General features: G+C 43.9%; 1 protein-coding gene across 5 annotated transcripts in view; it reads left to right on the top strand.

Annotated features, from left to right (window-relative positions):
- Positions 1-11,797: 11,797 nt before the first annotated feature.
- LOC129704865 (POC1 centriolar protein homolog A-like) overlaps positions 11,798-19,122 on the top strand; it is a 155,067-nt gene continuing 147,742 nt past the window's right edge. For 3 of the 5 annotated variants that reach the window (XM_055648246.1, XM_055648249.1, XM_055648250.1), the window contains exon 1: positions 11,799-11,955. In XM_055648246.1, coding sequence (XP_055504221.1) covers positions 11,941-11,955 — 15 coding nt within the window. In that variant the 5' untranslated portion in view covers positions 11,799-11,940. Of the gene's footprint in view, positions 11,956-19,122 lie in introns of all 5 variants that reach the window. The other 2 variants (XM_055648247.1, XM_055648248.1) reach the window with 2 other exon arrangements.

Genomic DNA, 19,122 nt, shown 5'->3' with positions numbered 1-19,122 from the left:
GAGTTGCATTCGTTTTCATGCCATGCTTCCCCAGATATGGAAAAGAGCCCTTCATTTTTTTTCTCCAAGTTTGCATAAGTGTAACTTGGTGATCAGTAGTGGTTGCATCCAGAGTAGAAAGGATTGTTTGGGCTGAGTTGGAACTTCTGTCACTGCAGATTGACCCTCATAGAGAATCACAAATAGTTGGATCTCTGCAACCTGTGCCCCATTCACCTGATTCAGTCTCCAATGTGTTTCTGAGTTATTCTCTGAGGAATGTCAGATGCCTGCCCTTGTGCTGTTCTGAGAAGTGACAGCTCAAGGATATCTCCTTCAGTTATCGATGAGGTCCTGGATTGATGTTGTTCTGAATAGAGGCCAAGTGTTTTAGGGCTGCAATTGGATAAGAGTGGCACGGTGGTGCAGCGTTACAGTTGCTGTCTTACAGCGCCAGAGACCCTGGTTCGATCCTGGCTACGGGTGCCTGTCTGCACCCGCGTGGGTTTTCTCCAAAATCTTCGGTTTCCTCCCACACTCCAAAGACGTGCAAGTTTGTAGGTTCATTCGCTTGGTATAAATGTAAATTTTCCCTAGTGTGTGTAGGGTAGTGTTAAATGTGCGGGGATCGCCAGTCGGCACGGGCTTGGTGGGCCAAAGAGCCTGCTTCTGCGCTGTATCTCGAATCTAAACAAATGAAAGCTGGTCTATTAAGTGCTGCTGGATTTGTTTACAAAATCACCAAGACTGTAAACTGTCCATAAGAGAGGATGTTACAGATTCCTCTTTGGCCCCATACCTCAACAGCTTCATGGTATTTTTTAATAATTATCTCTACATGTCCGATTATCTCCTTAATTCTCCGGTCTGAAGAAGAGGCCGGACTGCAAGGTTGCCCGTCCATGTCCCCCAGAAATGCTGACTAACCCACAGAGTTATTCCAGCAATTCATTCAAGTTTATGTGATAGGAGCAGAATTAGTGTATTTGGCCCATCAAGTCCACACAGCCACATGGCTTATCAAATGGAACTCAACCCCATCTTAACCCCATTCTCCTGCCTTCTCTCTATAACTTCTGACACCTCTACTAATCAAGAATCTATCTATCTCTGCCTTAAAAATATCTATTGACTTAGTCTCTGTGGCAATGAGTTCCACAGATTCACTACCTTCTGACCAAATAAATTTATCCTCATCTCCTTCCTAAAGTTACGTCCTTTTATTCTGAGGCTATGACCTCTGGTCCTAGTCTCTCCCACTAGTGGAAACATCCTCTCTACATCCACTTTATCCAAGCCTTTCACTATTTGCTAAGTTTCAATGAGGTTCCCCCTCATCCTTCTAAACTCCAGTGAATACAGGCCGAGCCCCTTCAAAATCTCATCATATGCAAACCCACTCAGGGCTGGGATCATTCCTGGGATCAAACCTCCTCTGGACCCTCTCCAGAGCCAGCACATCCTTCCTCAGATATGGGGCCCAAAATCGATCTTGCGTTTTACGAAAGATTCCAGCACCTGTAGTTCCTTTTTGTCTTCTTAACGTACCTCAGTCTCAATTTGTGGCAGTTAATTGTGGCTGATGCTCTTTGCGATATTTCAATAAACCAAATATGAAACAATGGGAATTTATTGTTGCTACAGTATACATCTCAATTTGCCCGTTTAATGGCTGCACCTAAGTGATCTAAATGAATAATCAAATCCAATCCAATCCAATCCAACTTTATTTGTTAAGCACTTTAAAACAGCCAATGTTGACCAAAGTGCTGTACAGAAGAATAAACAAGACATCATAAACAGACACCATAACAGCTCACATGAGGCGCAAAAATTACATATGATATACAACAATAAATTAAAAGACATAAAACATGAGTAAAAATAATAGCCACGGAATAAAAGCAATCAAAAAATAAGAAATTAAATCAAGTAAATAAATAAAGTCGACATCTTACAGGGTATCAAAGGCCACGGAGAAGAGATGGGTTTTAAGAAGTGATTTAAAAACAGACAGAGAAGAGGCCTGTTTAATGTGGAGAGGCAGATCGTTCCATAATTTGGGTTCCGACACAGCAAAGAATACTGTATCAGAATTGCACTACTGAAACACTAAGGAGATGGCACCACATTTTACAGAGGAGTTAAACATCACTCATTTTAAAGTCCTACCTAAATAGACAATTGACAATTCAGGAAATAAACCAGGAAATTTGGGTAAATAGCCATCTGGAATTTGAAAACTAGTTCCACCAATATACATAAGGATTTTGTGCAGGAAGGAACTGCAGATGCTGGTTTAAATCGAAGATGGACACTCAGCGGGACAGGCAGCATCTCTGGAGAAAAGGAATGGATGACATTTTAGGTTGAGACCCTCCTTCAGACTGAGGCAGAGGAGATTTCTGTTTCTGGCTGTGAGGCAAATAGAATATTAATTTAGTATTTGTGGGTAGTAAAGGAAGTAAATAAAATCAAAGGAAGCAACGAAAATAAATAAAATCTTTATGTAGAAGATAGACACAAAATGCTGGAGCAACTCAGTGGAACAGGCAGCATCTATGGAGAGAAGGAATGGGTGACATTTTGGGGTCGAGACCCTTCTTTAGTCTGAACCCCAAATACTAAACCAAATACTAAACTAATATTCTATTTGGATTGTGGATTGTGTTGTAATGTTCATTTAGTACCTTAACAAACAACATAAATTGAATTGAATTGAATCAAAATACTGTAAATACGCATTGTAATCAAGCAGCATCAGTGGACAGGCAAATAGTGAATGATTTGATGTAAGTGTAAGTGTATATGAAAATCTGTTCATAAAACCTACCTGGCCTGCTGTGTATTTACAAAACTGTTTTTAATACTGGTTTTGGACACATGCAGTTCTTGCTTATTAAATCCATGTTCCCTGTCCCTGTAAGCAAATAAGAGATAATGTTCAAAGGACTTAAAATCCAAAGGGGCGTATGCCTTAATAGCCTTCCAAAGTTCTTTAGCGTGCTGCATCCTCACAAATCTATGCTCACTTTTCTGTTAATCATGGAGACACTAGGGAATGCAGATGCTGGAAAACGGAGCTATGAAACAATTTTCAGGAGGAACCCATCAGGTCAATTAGTACCTGTGGATGGCTAAGGACAGTCAACGTTTCTGGTTGGGCTTCTTCATCTAGACTGAAAGAGCATAGGGGAAATAGCCAGTATATACAGGTGCGAGTGGGGAAGGGCTGGCAAAGGTGGAAGATAAACAACATGCTGCAGTAACTCAGCAGGACAAACAGCATCTTTGGATAGAAGGAATGGGTGACAGTTCGGGTCGAGACCCATCAGAAGAAGGATCTCGACCCAAAACGTCACCCATTCCTTCTATCCAAAGATGCTGCCTGTCCCGCTGAGTTACTCCAGCATTTAGTGTGTATGTTCAGTGTAAATCTGCATCTGCAGTTCTTTCCTAAACAAATAGGTGACAAGGGATTAATTGGCCGATGGAGTCAGGTGGAGGAGGGAAGGGTGGAAATGGAGGCAGGGAAGTGATTGGTGGAGGCAACAAAGGGCTGCAGATAATAAAATTTCAAAGGGAAGGAACCAAACAAGAGATATTGGATAGGCAGGTGGGAACAATGGGAGGAGGGTGTGGGAGATGGATAGATGGAGTGGGTGGGATAAGGACAATAAATTGGGTAGTTGAGGGCAGTGGGATTGAAGAGAAGGGTGTATGCCTGGGTAGATCAGAATGGGACAGAAGGGGAGCAGGTTACCTGAAATATCCAAATAACAGTTGCTTGTTGATCAAGGAACTGCAGATGATGGTTTACAATAAAATAAATCACAAAATGCTGGAATAACTCAGCAGGTCTGGAGAACATGGATAGATTATGTTTTATTGGGGAACCCTTGGGGTCACGGTCTCCAGAGATGCTGGCTGACCTGCTGAGTTACTTCAGCACTTTGTGCCTCACCAGTGGCATGCTGAGAGCCACTTTTTTTTAAAATCTGCTATTATTTTTAGACTTCCACTTCCTATTCTTTCTTCTTCAATTGCTCCACTTCCATTTCCCTTCATCTTTATCTTTTTTGTTATGTGATTTCTCCTGCAACAGGCCAACCATTTTGTTGTTCGTTCCCCGTCACCTTTCACTGCATCTTCAAGCATGTTTACCTCCTACTTTCTTCTACTTTTGATGAAAAGCCGTCAACCTGCCAGTCTTTCCAGCAATTTATTTTTGTTTGGACTTCAGGGGGATAGCTTGCTCATTTCTCCACTTAGAAACATAGAAAATAGGTGCAGGAGTAGGCCATTCGGCCCTTCGAGCCTGCACCGCCATTCAATATGATCATGGCTGATCATCCAACTCAGTATCCTGTTCCTGCCTTCTCTCCATACCCCCTGATCCCTTTAGCCACAAGGGCCACATCTAACTCCCTCTTAAATATAGCCAATGAACTGGCCTCAACTACCTTCTGCGGCAGAGAATTCCAGAGATTCACCACTCTCTGTGTGAAAAATGTTTTCCTCATCTCGGTCCTAAAAGATTTCCCCCTTATCCTTAAACTGTGACCCCTTGTTCTGGACTTCCCCAACATCGGGAACAATCTTCCTGCATCTAGCCTGTCCAACCCCTTAAGAATTTTGTAAGTTTCTATAAGAAACCCCCTCAATCTTCTAAATTCTAGAGAGTACAAGCCGAGTCTATCCAGTCTTTCTTCATATTAAAGTCCTGACATCCCAGGAATCAGTCTGGTGAACCTTCTCTGTACTCCCTCTATGGCAAGAATGTCTTTCCTCAGATTAGGAGACCAAAACTGTACGCAATACTCCAGGTGTGGTCTCACTAAGACCCTGTACAACTGCAGTAGAACCTCCCTGCTCTTATACTCAAATCCTTTTGCAATGAAGCAAATCCTGACTTGATCAGGATTTTCAGTGGATCTCAAATAGTTCCTTAACCCATTCGATGTGTTTTATCACAAATGTCTGCCCTCTGCAGGCCATCGGTGTGAAGTGAGTCTTCCAGTCTTTTCAGGAATTTCAGTCGTCTATTAAGGTCTGTGTAACAAGGAACTGCAGATGCTGGTTTACACTGAAGATCGACACAAAATGCTGGAGCAACTCAATGGGACCGGCAGCATCTCTGGAGAGAAGGAATGGGTAATGTTTTGGGCCTCGACATAAAATGTCATCCATTCCTTCTCTCCAGAGATGCTGGAAGACTCAATTCACACGGATTGCCTTCAGTCTGAAGAAGGGTCATGACCCAAAACATTACCCATTCCTTCTCTCCAGAGATGCTGCCTGTCCCGCTGAGTTGCTCCAGCATTTTGTGTCTATCTTCGGTTGATCAAGGTCTGTTATTTTCTTGTCTGTTTTTTGCTTTGTCCCTTCTTATTTGCTCCTGATCAGATATGAACATTGACCTTTCTTTTTACTGTTTTTTGGAAACTTCAAAAATCTGCCGTGCTGTCACAGAATTCTCCTTTTTTATTTCAGTCATTTTTAACTCAAGATAGGATTTTGGGTGAACAGAAAGAACACGAGTTAAAAATACTGAAACAACAGCGTGCCATAGATTCTCCTGTTTATGCTTCATTTGACTGAATCGCTCTGTGGGGAAACAAATAGTTGGTCATCATTTATTGTATAATGACTTTCTGTCAGTTGATGCGTGCAATGCTTCCTGTTTATTGATGTATGAGTACCATTGGATAATAATTTCTATGTGAAGAATTAATCATTTTAGAGTTTGCACACTGTGAATAGTGATCTGCAAAAATATAATAAACTAGACTAAGTGTGACCCGTTGGGTTCCAGCTTCACACGGGAGGGTTGGTCCCCCAAAGCAATATTCCACCTCTCCACCAATTCCAATATACACACACACACACCCTTCACCACACACGCACGCGCACACAATACACACACACACACACACACACGCACGCACGCACGCACACACACAATAGTAAACCTTCTTAACCATATAATAACCATATAACAATTACAGCACGGAAACAGGCCATCTCGACCCTTCTAGTCCGTGCCGAACACATAATCTCCCCTAGTCCCATATGGAATCTACTCACATGGCTGAGCGCAGCCTCTCCACTGTGGGGCTTCCGCAGTCAGTGGCACTTCTGCAATCAGCGTGACCTCTGCACTTACCGGAAATTACGCAATCAGCACGACCTCTGCACTCACCGGAAATTACAGAATCAGCGTGACCTGTCCACTAAGTCACAAAATGAGCGGGACTTTTGGACTAAACACAGTCAGACCTAATAAAGCATTTATTTCTTCCAAACACAGTCAGACCTAATAAAGCATTTATTCCTTCAAAACAGTCGGACCAAATAAGGTATTGCAGTTTCAAGCACTGGCAGAGCAGCAGGCCAAACAACTCATGGCATTGTCATTTCATTTCCAATTAAGCATTGCACCATCAAGCACAGACAGGGCAGCAGGCCAAACAACTCATGGCATTGTCATTTCATTTCATTTCCAATTAAGCATTGCATTTTCAAGCACAGGCAGGGCAGTAGGCCAAACAACTCACGGCATTGTCATTTCATTTCATTTCCAATTAAGCATTGCACTTTCAAGCACAGGCAGGGCAGCAGGCCAAACAACTCATGGCTTTGTCATTAAGGGCTAACAAATCATTTATTGCAAGTACAGGTGCACAACCTTTTATCCGAAGTTCAAAATAACGAAAAGCTCCGAATAGCGGACATTTTTTCAGTCCTTGAAGAAAGGTCCTTGAAGATGTTCACCGAGGGCGGCCCGCAGAGGTGACAGCGGAACCTCCGGTTGATCCTCGAAGAAAGGGGAACTAAATCCCCATTCATAAAAGAGAAGGTGAGGGTATATTGCACGCTCCCCGTAGGGACAGAAGCTGATGGTGTGCAAGGTACATCTTGGTGTTGGGGTTGCAGATGAGGGGGCGCAGCTCGGGCTGTGACGTCTCCGGCCACCCCCATGTACAGGAGCTGAGACTGGGAACTGTGGGGTTGTTTGCAGTTGCAGAGGGAGGGGGCAAGGGCGGTACAGTTCCCAGTCTCAGCTCCATTCCAGGGGGGTGACCAGAGACGTCAGGACCAATGGGACACCGACTGCAAGCACAGAGATCCCAGAGACTCACAGCCAGCAGCAACTCTAGCCCAGCCCCGCTCCAACTCCAGAGGAACCCGGGTTGCAGTTTCATACCATTTCATGCAGGGTGCAGAGCCACCAAATTCAAGTGCAGTTTCATGCCATTTCAAGCAAGGTGCAGGGCCACCAAATTCAAGTGCAGTTTCATACCATTTCAAGCTGGGTGCAAGGCCACCAAATTCAAATGCAGTTTCGTACCATTTCATGCAGGGTGCAAGGCCACCAAATTCAAGTGCAGTTTCATACAATTTCAAGCTGGGTGCAAGGCCACCAAATTCGTGCAGTTTCATACCATTTCAAGCAGGGTGAAACCACCCATAAAACCGCGCAAAACACCACATAAAAACCATACTCACAGTTCAGTGTGTTCAGTTGTGTTCACTTCTCAGACATAGAGTCATGACCTCTCCCTCCCCCATCTTGCAGAGTTTGAGCCATGCCCACACTTCAGGGTTTTATAGTCCTTCCCCCACCAAATTTAAGTGCGGTTTCATACCACTTCAAGCAGGGTGCAAGGCCACCAAATTCAAATGCAGTTTCATACCCTTTCATGCAGGGTGCAAGGCCACAAAATGCAAATGCAGTTTCATACCATTTCATGAAGGGTGCAAGGCCACCAAATTCAAGTGCAGTCATACCATTTCAAGCAGGGTGCAGGGCCACCAAATTCATTTCAAGCAGGGTGAAACCACCATAAAACCACACAAAACACCACAAAAAACACACTCACAGTTCAGTGTGTTCAGTTGTGTTCACTTCTCAGACATAGAGTCGTGACCTCTCCCTCCCCCATCTTGCAGAGTTTGAGCCATGCCCACACTTCCAGGTTTTATAGTCCTCCCCACTCCCACCAGAATGGGTGTGGCCTTTGTAGCGTGATTGACAGGAGAGAATCTCAACATTTTCTATACACTAATAACTCTTTTATTTTTCATCGATGGGAAAAATCCTCTGCACCTGATGAGCGGAGGGGGGACTCTGAGTAAGATGGCTAAAAATCACAGCCGTAAGTGGTAGTGTTTTTTCTAAAATCAATATACAGTGCAAACAGGAAGTGGTCAAGTTTAGACTTTTAATCATTTGCCTTTTCAAAGGCACCACATTTGACTTTTCAAAACAACCACCACCATTTGATTTGCCTTTTCAAACCAACCACTGCCATTTGGTTGGATAAACAGGGATGCACACTGTGTAAAGTACAATTTGCTGCCTTCCTTGAAAAACAATTCGCAAACTGTCTGAACATAATTCTTATTTCCCTCATAAACATTATTATACATTTTTTATTTCATACCCCTTCAATTTTTGTGATTTCTGAAACAATCTGGGTGCAATTTCCTCTGCCTGTATTTGAAGACAAACTTTTACTTTTCATGTTTGTTTACAAAGGGCGAACAGAAGCAATTTTTCATCCAGGGTCCCTAACAATCCTTCCAGGTGAGACAGAGGTTCATGTTCACCTCCTCAAACCTCATCTACTGCATCTGGTGTTCTCGATGTGGCCTCCTGTACATTGTCAAGACGAAGCGTGGCCTCGGCTACCATTTCGCTAAACATTTGGTCCACCAAGACCTACTGGTTAACCATCTTCCACTTGCTAACCATTTTAATTCCCATTCCCCTTCCTAGACCAATCGTTCTGTCTTGGGCCTCCATAAACAGCAAAAAACAGGGAACTCAGCAGGTCAGGCAGCATCTCTGAAGGAGATGGCTAGGTCGTGTTTCAGGTCCGTTTCAGACATTGTAGTGGAGGAGAGAAAGCTACAAAACAGGTATGGGGAGATAAAGCCCAGCGAGCCCATAAGGGGACTAAAAGTTGATGGGAATACAGAATGCAGTAGATGAGGTTAGAGGAGGTGCATATGGCACATGTCTCCTCAGTACCCGCAGCTCCACCCATACTCTCCCTCCCCTAGTCGCAACAGAGACAGAGTCCCCCTAATCCATATCTTTCACCCCATCATCGCATACAACACATAATGCTGCAACATTTTTGCCACCTCCAACGGGATCCCACCACTAGTCACATCTTTCCATCTCCACCCCTTTCCGTCTTCTGCAGACTGTTCCCTCGGCAACCTCTTGGTTAACTCATTCCTTTCCACCCAAACTACCCCCTCCCCAGGTACCTTCCCCTCCAACTGCAGGAGATGCAACACCTGTCCCTATACCTCCTCCTTCAACTCTGTCCAGGGACCACAACAGTCTTTTCAACTTATGCAGAGGTTCACTTGCACCTCCTCCAACCTCCTCTACTGTATCTGTTGTTCAAGACGTGGACTCTTATACATCGGCGAGATCACACGTAGGCTGGGCGATCGTTTCGCTGAACACCCTCGCTCAGTCCGCATGGACCTATCTGATCTCCCGGTTGCTAAACACTTTAATTCTCCTTCCCATTCCCACACTGACCTTTCTGTCCTAGGTCTCTCGTCTCCCTTTCCCCTGACTGGTCTGAAGAAGGGTCTTGACATGATGCGTCACCCTTTCCTTCTGTCCAGAGATGCTGCCTGTCCCGTTGAGTTACTCCATCTTTTTGTGTCTATCTTTGGTGCATATAACCATATAACCATATAACAATTACAGCACGGAAACAGGCCATCTCGACCCTTCTGGTCTGTGCCGAACACATAATCTCCCCTAGTCCCATATACCTGCGCTCAGACCATAACCCTCCATTCTCTTCCCATCCATATAACTATCCAATTTATTTTTAAATGATAAAAACGAACCTGCCTCCACCACCTTCACTGGAAGCTCATTCCACACAGCTACCACTCTCTGAGTAAAGAAGTTCCCCCTCATGTTACCCCTAAACTTCAGTCCCTTAATTCTCATGTCATGTCCCCTTGTTTGAATCTTCCCTACTCTCAGTGGGAAAAGCTTTTCCACGTCAACTCTGTCTATCCCTCTCATCATTTTAAAAAACCTCTATCAAGTCCCCCCTTAACCTCCTGCGCTCCAAAGAATAAAGCCCTAACTTGTTCAACCTTTCTCTGTAACTTAGTTGCTGAAACCCAGGCAACATTCTAGTAAATCTCCTCTGTACCCCCTGTATTTTGTTGACATCCTTCCTATAATTAGGCGACCAAAATTGTACACCAATATGAACTTCTGTCTCACCTGCAAGGGTTGCTGGGGTCCCCAGCAGGAGGTGCAAGGAGTTGTAGGGGGAGGTGTTCCATCTCCTGTGATTACAGGAGAGAAGGCATGAGTGAACCAAGGAGTTGCAGAGAGAGTGATCTCTACAGAACGGGATGGGGACGGGAAGAGGTGTCTAGTGGTGGGATCATGTTGCGGGTAGTGGAAATGTCAGAGAATGTCAGAGCATGTAGAGGCTGGTGGGGTGAATGGCAAGGACCAGGGGATCTCTATCCTTGTTCCATCGGGGACAAGCAGGACTATTGGCACAGAGGCAACATGGGTGAAGGATGCATTACACAATCTGTAAAAAAATAAAATAAAGGTTAAACTCATTTCTCCTAATTCTTGCTACTTGTATATACGCCTCAAAATATAAACAAAAATAATCAATTGTCAATGATGACAGAAATATTGTTTCGAATAGAATTGAGCAAAATGTCCTTTACCAAAAAGTGCAATGATCTCTTCATTTACAGACGTTTCAATGAAATGACATGCTCTTTATAGTTTAGAGTAGCAATGATTCAACAATCGGAAGGGTGTGAAACAAGTCGTACATTCAAAAGAGCAAGATCTTTCTGCGATTGATGCTACAATCTGAATCTCACTGGATCCTGACCATCTCTTCTGACCCTGACCCAAGATCTAAATACCGGATATAGGGTGATTTCACCAAAGGTCAAATGAGCGTAGATCCCCCCTCACGTGACCGAAAATTTTAACTGGAGGACATCTCTCAGTTTGGTACATGTAAGTGAATGGGAAACACGCACTTTCCCACCCGTTAAAAACATGGAAAACGGCCGATTTTTGAGCTGAAATTTTCTGTGCTAGTCGGGGTGACCGTGAAGCACAGCGACCTAAATTTTCAGGCAAAATAAAAGATAGAAAGTAAGGTAATTACAAGAGGGAACTGAAGGTAGAAAGCGGCGGAAGTGAACAGCTGACATTTGCCGTGATGATTTTAAGATCCAAAATATCAGGAATTATCGTGTTTGCTCGCTGAATTTCATCAAAAGTAAGGCATTATTAACTTTGTTCACAAGGATTGCACCAGTCTAAAATACCACTCTCCTCTTAAAAAGGTTGCATGGGGATGGTCTTGAACTGAATGTACTGAAACCTTCCAATTTCATAGATAGACACAAAATGCTCAGCGGGACAGGCAGCATCTCAGAAGAGAAGGAATGGATGATGTTTCAGGTCTCTGAAGAAGGGTCTCGACCCTAATTGCCACCTATTCCTTCTCTCCAGAGATGCTGCCTGGCCGTCTGAGTTACTTCAGCATTTTGTGTCTTTTTGTCTTTGTGTCTTATCTATGAAATTGGAAGGTTTCAGTTCATTCAGTTCAAGACCATCCCCTCTCTGGGTTACTTCAGCATGTGTGCCTATCTTCGGTTTAAACCAGCATCTGCAGTTCCTTCCAATGCCAAACTCATCTTTCAAGTAGTTTTAGTTTTGAACCTTTGTCAGGGGACGGTCTTCAGAAATTGGGAGGTGTGCATGTTGTGAATGAATATTTTTGTCGGCTGATCTGTGTGCCTTTAACTGGGCGGCGGCGCGTTGCGCGGGAGCCGGGCCCGGCCCGGGCGGCGGTAACCACGGCAACGCGGCCTAGGGACAGCGGCATCGTCCAGACCAGCGGCCCGGGTAGCGTCAACACCATGACTTCCCTGCTGGTGAGTGCAGCCTTTACCGTGGGGGCGGGTGCCCGTCTCGTCGCTAACCTGGTTCTGACTCTTGTTTGCCCGGGGTGGGTTGACCCGCGCCCAGCTGCCTCCAACACAACCCGACCCCGCCGGGGGCCGGGGGCCGGGACCGCCACCTTGAGCTGCCCCAGGTCCGGCTACCCCCGCCCCGCTGATCTGCCCCCTCTCTCTCGCTCTCCTCCCCCCACCTATCCCTACCCCACACCCGCCGAGCTGCCACCCCCTGCCCCGGGCCCGTCAGCCTGGGCTGGACCTGGACCTGGACCCCCGGGCTGTTGCTGCTGGGCCGGTTTGCAGGCAGGCAGGCAGCCCGACATGGGTACAGGCTCGGTCGGTACAATCTCTTTATATTAACGTGAGCCCACACTGTAGCAATGTTACAAAATTTTGAGATTTAAAAAATCAAGTCTGCAATTTATCCCATCAGATAAAGCATAACAATAAGTTTAATTTGACACCAAATTCACTTTCATATCTCAAGTATTAAAAAAGTTATGACCATTTTCATACTCGGAAATTAGCATCTTGTTCCCTATTGATTTTCAATGGGCATTACAAAAAAGCTGTGATCTTAGATAATCAAAAGCACATTTCTTAAGGAAAGATTAACATTTTTAAATAGCCTAAGTGTCCAAAGATTATTCACAAATAATTCACAATATAAAATGATTTTTATATCTAATTTACATTAATTTATAGGCCAAATGGAAGGAATTTAGTGTTCAGTTGCTGTAAACAAATGCCCATTTAAATCGGTTTTCTAGTGGGTTCATGTGGAACGCGCAGGTTTAGAACGTTGACAGCGCGCTAGATTAGTGCCCTCAAATGCCGAGAAAAATACTGGGGGATATAAAAAGCCCAAAATGAGCTACTCGCTATAGAAAATTATAATTATAGGGTAATATATATGCCCCATTTAATGTAAAAATAAGGTACATACCTTTAATTGTTTGCTTTATAAAACCCTGGGGCTGCCAGAGCTTGCGAATTGAACGAGAGCTTTTAAATGTATTATATCTACTCTTCGAGGCCTATAAAACTAATAATAGCTTTTGGGACCGGGTCTTGCAGCGATTCTCCGTTAATGATTTACTAGGCTGAACATCTGCGATTGGAACCAAAGATCGTAGAGGGACAAGATAGACCACTCCTCGAAAAACGCGTAGTATGACGTGTGTGACCGTCGACGCCATATTGTTAAGCATTTATTGGGCTGTAATGGCGTCCTCAGCTAAATCTTCATCTCACTGCTCTGCTATCAAGTATTCTAATCGTAAATCTAAACGACCCAACCTGTCATTCTTTAGGTTCCCCAATAAAAAAGAAAGGTGAGAAAATATTTTTATTATTTTCAGTCGATATTCTGTCGTGAAAATGGTATTTTCTGTTCTCCCATCAACGGCCATTGGGAAACATTAGTCGGTACATTAGAAAGTTCTTAGACTTATTTTTAATAGTTCTTTACTCACCACAATAATAAAGACAATTTTAACACTTCTGTACGTTTTTGGTTTTGTTTTGTAAGGGATTAGTCTGCACAATATGGCCCGCGGACACATCAGGTCCAGTGACCAGGAGATTTTTCGAGCTCAGATTCAAGTCCGAGAATGGGCGGCTGTTACCCATTATATTCCTCGAACATAGGGACATAGCAAACAACACTCACATACATACAAGACATCACAAGCCCGCCGTGAAGAAGGGTGCAATCAAATATTATATAACTCTGCTCTATCATCTTTGGGTGCAATGGTGGGTCGGGGGGTTCGGTGGCGGCGGCCGCAATCAAAGATACTAGTGGAGCTCTGCTCTATAATCTTTGGTCGGAATGGGACGGCTGCGCGTTATAATGTGCTATCGTTCCACTCTCCCTCTCCCCCTTCTCCCTCTCCCCCTTGTCCCTGTCCCCTTCTCCCTCCCCCCTTCTCCCTGTCCCCCCCTTTCCCCTTCTCCCTCCCCCTTCTCCCTCTCCCCCTTCTTGTCCCTGTCCCCCTTCTCCCTGTCCCCCCCCTTTCCCCTTCTCCCCTCTCCCCCTTCTCCCTCTCCCCCCTTCTCCCTCTCTTTCGATCTCTCTCTCCCCTCCTCTCGATCTCTCGCTCCCCTCTCTTCTCTCGATCTCTCTCTCTCTCTCTCTCTCCCCCTCTCTTCGCGATCTCCTTCCCTTCCCTCTCTCCCACCCTTCCATCTCTCCCTCCCTTACCTCTTCGTGAGAGTTGGCAGCTCTGCTATGCCTTGGGTCCAAAAGAGGATAGATAGAAAATACTTAATTGTCTTTGTAAGAAGATTTTAATAAGCTCTTCTACATTTAAGGTAAATTGACATATTAGAGGCAAAACACATTTTCAATATACAGGTCTCTCCACACAACTGAAAACAATTGCATTTAAGTGATATATCATCCATTGTTCAGGCAAGTAGCACTAGGTTACAATAAACTTCCTGCATATTCCAGGAATTCATCTCATAAAAATGGGAGAGGCTTAAATGCATTGTAAAATCATAAATCCATGTTGACTTGGACTAATGCTTTTACTGCTATCCAAATGCCCCCTTATTACATCTTTAATAATTGACTCCAGCATCTTTCACACCACCAAAGTCAGGCTAACTGGTCTGTAATTCCCCATTTTCTCTCTCGCTCCTCCTTTCTTGAAAAGTGGGATAGCATTAGCTATCCTCCAATCCACAGGAACTGATCGTAAATCTATTGATCGTTGGAAAATAATAGAAACATAGAAATTAGGTGCAGGAGTAGGCCATTCGTCCCTTCGAGCCTGCACCGCCATTCAATATGATCATGGCTGACCATCCAACTCAGTATCCCGTACCTGCCTTCTCTCCATACCCTCTGATCCCCTTAGCCACAAGGGCCACATCTAACTCCCTCTTAAATATAGCCAATGAACTGGCCTCGACTACCCTCTGCGGCAGAGAGTTCCAGAGATTCACCACTCTCTGTGTGAAAAAGGTTCTTCTCATCTCGGTTTTAAAGGATTTCCCCCTTATCCTTAAGCTGTGACCCCTTGTCCTGGACTTCCCCAACATCGGGAGCAATCTTCCTGCATCTAGTCTGTCCAACCCCTTAAGAATTTTGTAAGTTTCTATAAGATCCCCTCTCAATCTCCTAAATTCTAGAGAGTATAAACCAAGTGTATCCAGTCTTTCTTCATAAGACAGTCCTGACATCCCAGGAATCAGTCTGGTGAACCTTCTCTGCACTCCCTCTCTATGGCAATAATGTCCTTCCTCAGATTTGGAGACCAAAACTGTACGCAATACTCCAGGTGTGGTCTCACCAAGACCCTGTACAACTGCAGTAGAAACTCCCTGCTCCTATACTCAAATCCTTTCGCTATGAAAGCTAACATACCATTCGCTTTCTTCACTGCCTGCTGCACCTGCATGCCTACTTTCAATGACTGGTGTACCATGACACCCAGGTCTCGCTGCATCTCCCCTTTTCCTAGTCGGCCGCCATTTAGATAATAGTCTGCTTTCCTGTTTTTGCCACCAAAATGGATAACCTCACATTTATCCACATTATACTGCATCTGCCAAACATTTGCCCACTCACCCAGCCTATCCAAGTCACCTTGCAGTCTCCTAGCATCCTCCTCACAGCTAACACTGTCCCCCAGCTTAGTGTCATCCGCAAACTTGGAGATATTGCCTTCAATTCCCTCATCCAGATCATTAATATATATTGTAAATAGGTGGGGTCCCAGCACTGAGCCTTGCGGTACCCCACTAGTCACTGCCTGCCTAATGAAGAACTCAACCATATTATGGTCACTCTTGCCCAAGGGGGCAGTACAACAAGATTGCTAACTAACCCTTCCTCATTACTCAATACCCAGTCTAAAATAGCCTGCTCTCTCGTTGGTTCCTCTACATGTTAATCATATGTATAAATATATATGTATGTGTATATATATGCATGTATATGTATATGTGTGTATATATGTATGTATATATATGTTTATATGTGTGTATGTATGCATATAAATGTATCCATATGTATGTGTGTATTTGTATGTGTGGATATGTATGTGTATATGTATGTATGTATGTGTATATATGTGTGTGTATATATGTATGTGTATATATATGTGTGTGTAAATATATATATGCATATATATATATATATATATTATTACTATATAATTATATATATAATTGCCTTTATGGTTTATGTATATCATCTTACAAGACAAATAAATTAATAGCGATTATTTAAATCAAAGTAGCTTCTGATACATGAGAATAAACTATTATCTCTAACTTGCCTCTCACACACAGACACACATTCATATAAATATATTAAATATATATACGTTAAATTTAATTTTTTGCAGTGTGTGTTAAAGCAATACAATGCAAGGGAAACTACACAAAGGAGGGGGCTGTTCCCGCTACAAGATACTCGAGGATCTTTGCTTTGGATCAAAGATTATAGCGGAGCTCTATAATCTTTGCTTTGAATCACAGCGGGTGGCATACCGGAAGTCGAGTGTCGCTGTAACAAATGGCGGCCGTGACGTTCCGTTGCGTACTACACGTCAGCCCATTGAATTTCGAAGGAGTGGTCTATCTTGTCCCTCTACGATCTTTGATTGGAACAGCCTAGTAAAAATCGGGTTTTAAACCCGCCCCCTCCAAACAGCTCCAAAATCACACACAAGGGGAGGGGCAGATGCTCAGCCACGATTCAGGTACGTTTTGTAACATACCTACACACTGACTCCCATAACAGACCCTGCTCTACATTCTTAATCCTGTTCACAGATACCTTGTCATCTAACGGACCAGCCTGTGACCCAATATTTTATAGGGTGATTTCACCAAATGTCAAATGAGCGTAGATCCCCCCTCACGTGACCGAAAATTTTAACTGGAGGACATATGTCAGTTCGGTACATGTTAGTGAATGGGGAAACACGCACTTTCCCACCCGTTAAAAACATCGAAAACGGCCAATTTTGGAGCTGAAATTTTCTGTGCTAGTCGGGGTGACCGTGAAGCACAGCGACCTAAATTTTCAGGCAAAAAAAAGATAGAAAGTAAGGTAATTACAAGATGGAACTGAAGGTAGAAAACAGCGGAAGTGAACAGCAAACATTTGCCGTGGTGATTTAATTATCGCGTTTGCTCACTGAATTTCATCAAAAGTAAGTTAATAATTCCTTACTTTTGATGAAATTCAGCGAGCAAACGCGATAATTCCCGATATTTTGGATTTTTAAATCACCACGGCAAATGTTTGCTGTTCACTTCCGCTGTTTTCTACCTTCAGTTCCATCTTGTAATCCAATTTATTTTTAAATGATACCAACGAACCTGCCTCCACCACTTCCACTGGAAGCTCATTCCACACCGCTACCACTCTCTGAGTAAAGAAGTTCCCCCTCATGTTACCCCTAAACTTCTGTCCCTTAATTCTGAAGTCATGTCCTCATGTTTGAATCTTCCCTATTCTCAAAGGGAAAAGCTTGTCCACATCAACTCTGTCTATCCCTCTCATCATTTTAAAGACCTCTATCAAGTCCCCCCTTAACCTTCTGCACTCCAGAGAATAAAGACCTAACTTATTCAACCTTTCTCTGTAACTTAGTTGTTGAAACCCAGGCAACATTCTAGTAAATCTCCTCTGTACTCTATTTTGTTGACATCCTTCCAATAGGGTGATTTCACTAAAGGTCACTGGAGCGTAGATCCGCACCCAGGTGACCAAAAATTTCAAGTGGAGGACATTCTAGAGTTCCGGTACATGTTAGTGGATGGGAAAACACGCACTTTCCCACCCGTTAAAAACATAGAAAACGGCCAGGTTTTGATCTGCAATTTATTGTGCCATTCGGGGTGACCGTGAGGCACAGCTACCTAGATTTACAGGGGAAAAAAAAGATAGAAACTAAGGTAAATTAAAGAGGGAGCTGAAGGTGCCAATCCAGCGGAAGTGAACAGCCGACATTTGAGGCTTTTACCTGGTTGCATCAAAGCCATTCACCCAGTAACTGATGCTGTCCTGGCGTGGATGTCTACCCTTGATCGACCACTTTAGGCTGTGCACGCAATAAGAAGACTGGATGCTTTTGCTAATATAATGTCTGGCCCGCCCAGTTATTCCAGCATTTCGGCTTTTTTGTTTTTTTAGGATCTAGCTTGTGCCCCTCACTCATCATAAACAACTGCTTGATGTACAAAATTCCTTGTTCTCTCAAATTGTTGAATGAACTGAAACCTCCCAAATTCATACTTGTCCTTCATGTATTTTAGTCAATAATACCTTACTTTTGATGAAATTCAGCGAGCAAACGCGATAATTCCCGATATTTTGGACCTTTAAATCTCCACGGCAAATGTCGGCTGTTCACTTCCGCTGGATTGGCACCTGCAGCTCCCTCTTTAATTTACCTTAGTTTCTATCTTTTTTTTCCCTGTAAATCTAGGTAGCTGTGCCTCACGGTCACCCCGACTGGCACAATAAATTGCAGATCAAAACCTGGCCGTTTTCTATGTTTTTAACGGGTGGGAAAGTGCGTGTTTTCCCATCCACTAACATGTACCGGAACTCTAGAATGTCCTCCACTTGAGATTTTTGGTCACGTGGGTGCGGATCTACGCTCCAGTGACCTTTAGTGAAATCACCCTACAATTGGGTGACCAAAATTGTACACCATACTCCAGATTTGGTCTCACCAAACCAGAATGTGATATTTTGTGCAAATGCTGGTGGTTTAGTGGACATTGGTGGTTTTAGCAAACATTATTAAGTTTGCTGATGATACCACGGTAGTAGGACTGATCAGCAACAACGATGAGTCAGCCTACAGGGATGAGATCCAGCACCTGACCACCTGGTGTGCCAACAATAACCTCGTCCTCAACTCCAAAAAGACGAAGGAGATTATTGTTGACTTCAGGCAGACCAGAGGAGGCAGTCATACCGCCATCCATATAAACGGGACTGAGGTGGAGCGCGTCTCCAGCTATAAATTCCTCAGAGTACATATCTCGGAGGACTTGTCCTGGTCCCTCAACACCTCCAAGCTGATCAAAAAGGCACAGCAGCGCCTTTACTTCCTTAGGAGGCTCAAGAAAGCCCACCTGTCCCCCCAGATCCTGACCAACTTTTAC

This window comes from Leucoraja erinacea, chromosome 16 (genome assembly GCF_028641065.1).
Source record: "Leucoraja erinacea ecotype New England chromosome 16, Leri_hhj_1, whole genome shotgun sequence".
NCBI classification, from domain to species: domain Eukaryota; kingdom Metazoa; phylum Chordata; class Chondrichthyes; order Rajiformes; family Rajidae; genus Leucoraja; species Leucoraja erinaceus.
The sequence above is the reverse complement of the archived record's forward strand: the minus strand, read 5'-3'. Positions and strand labels throughout refer to the sequence as shown.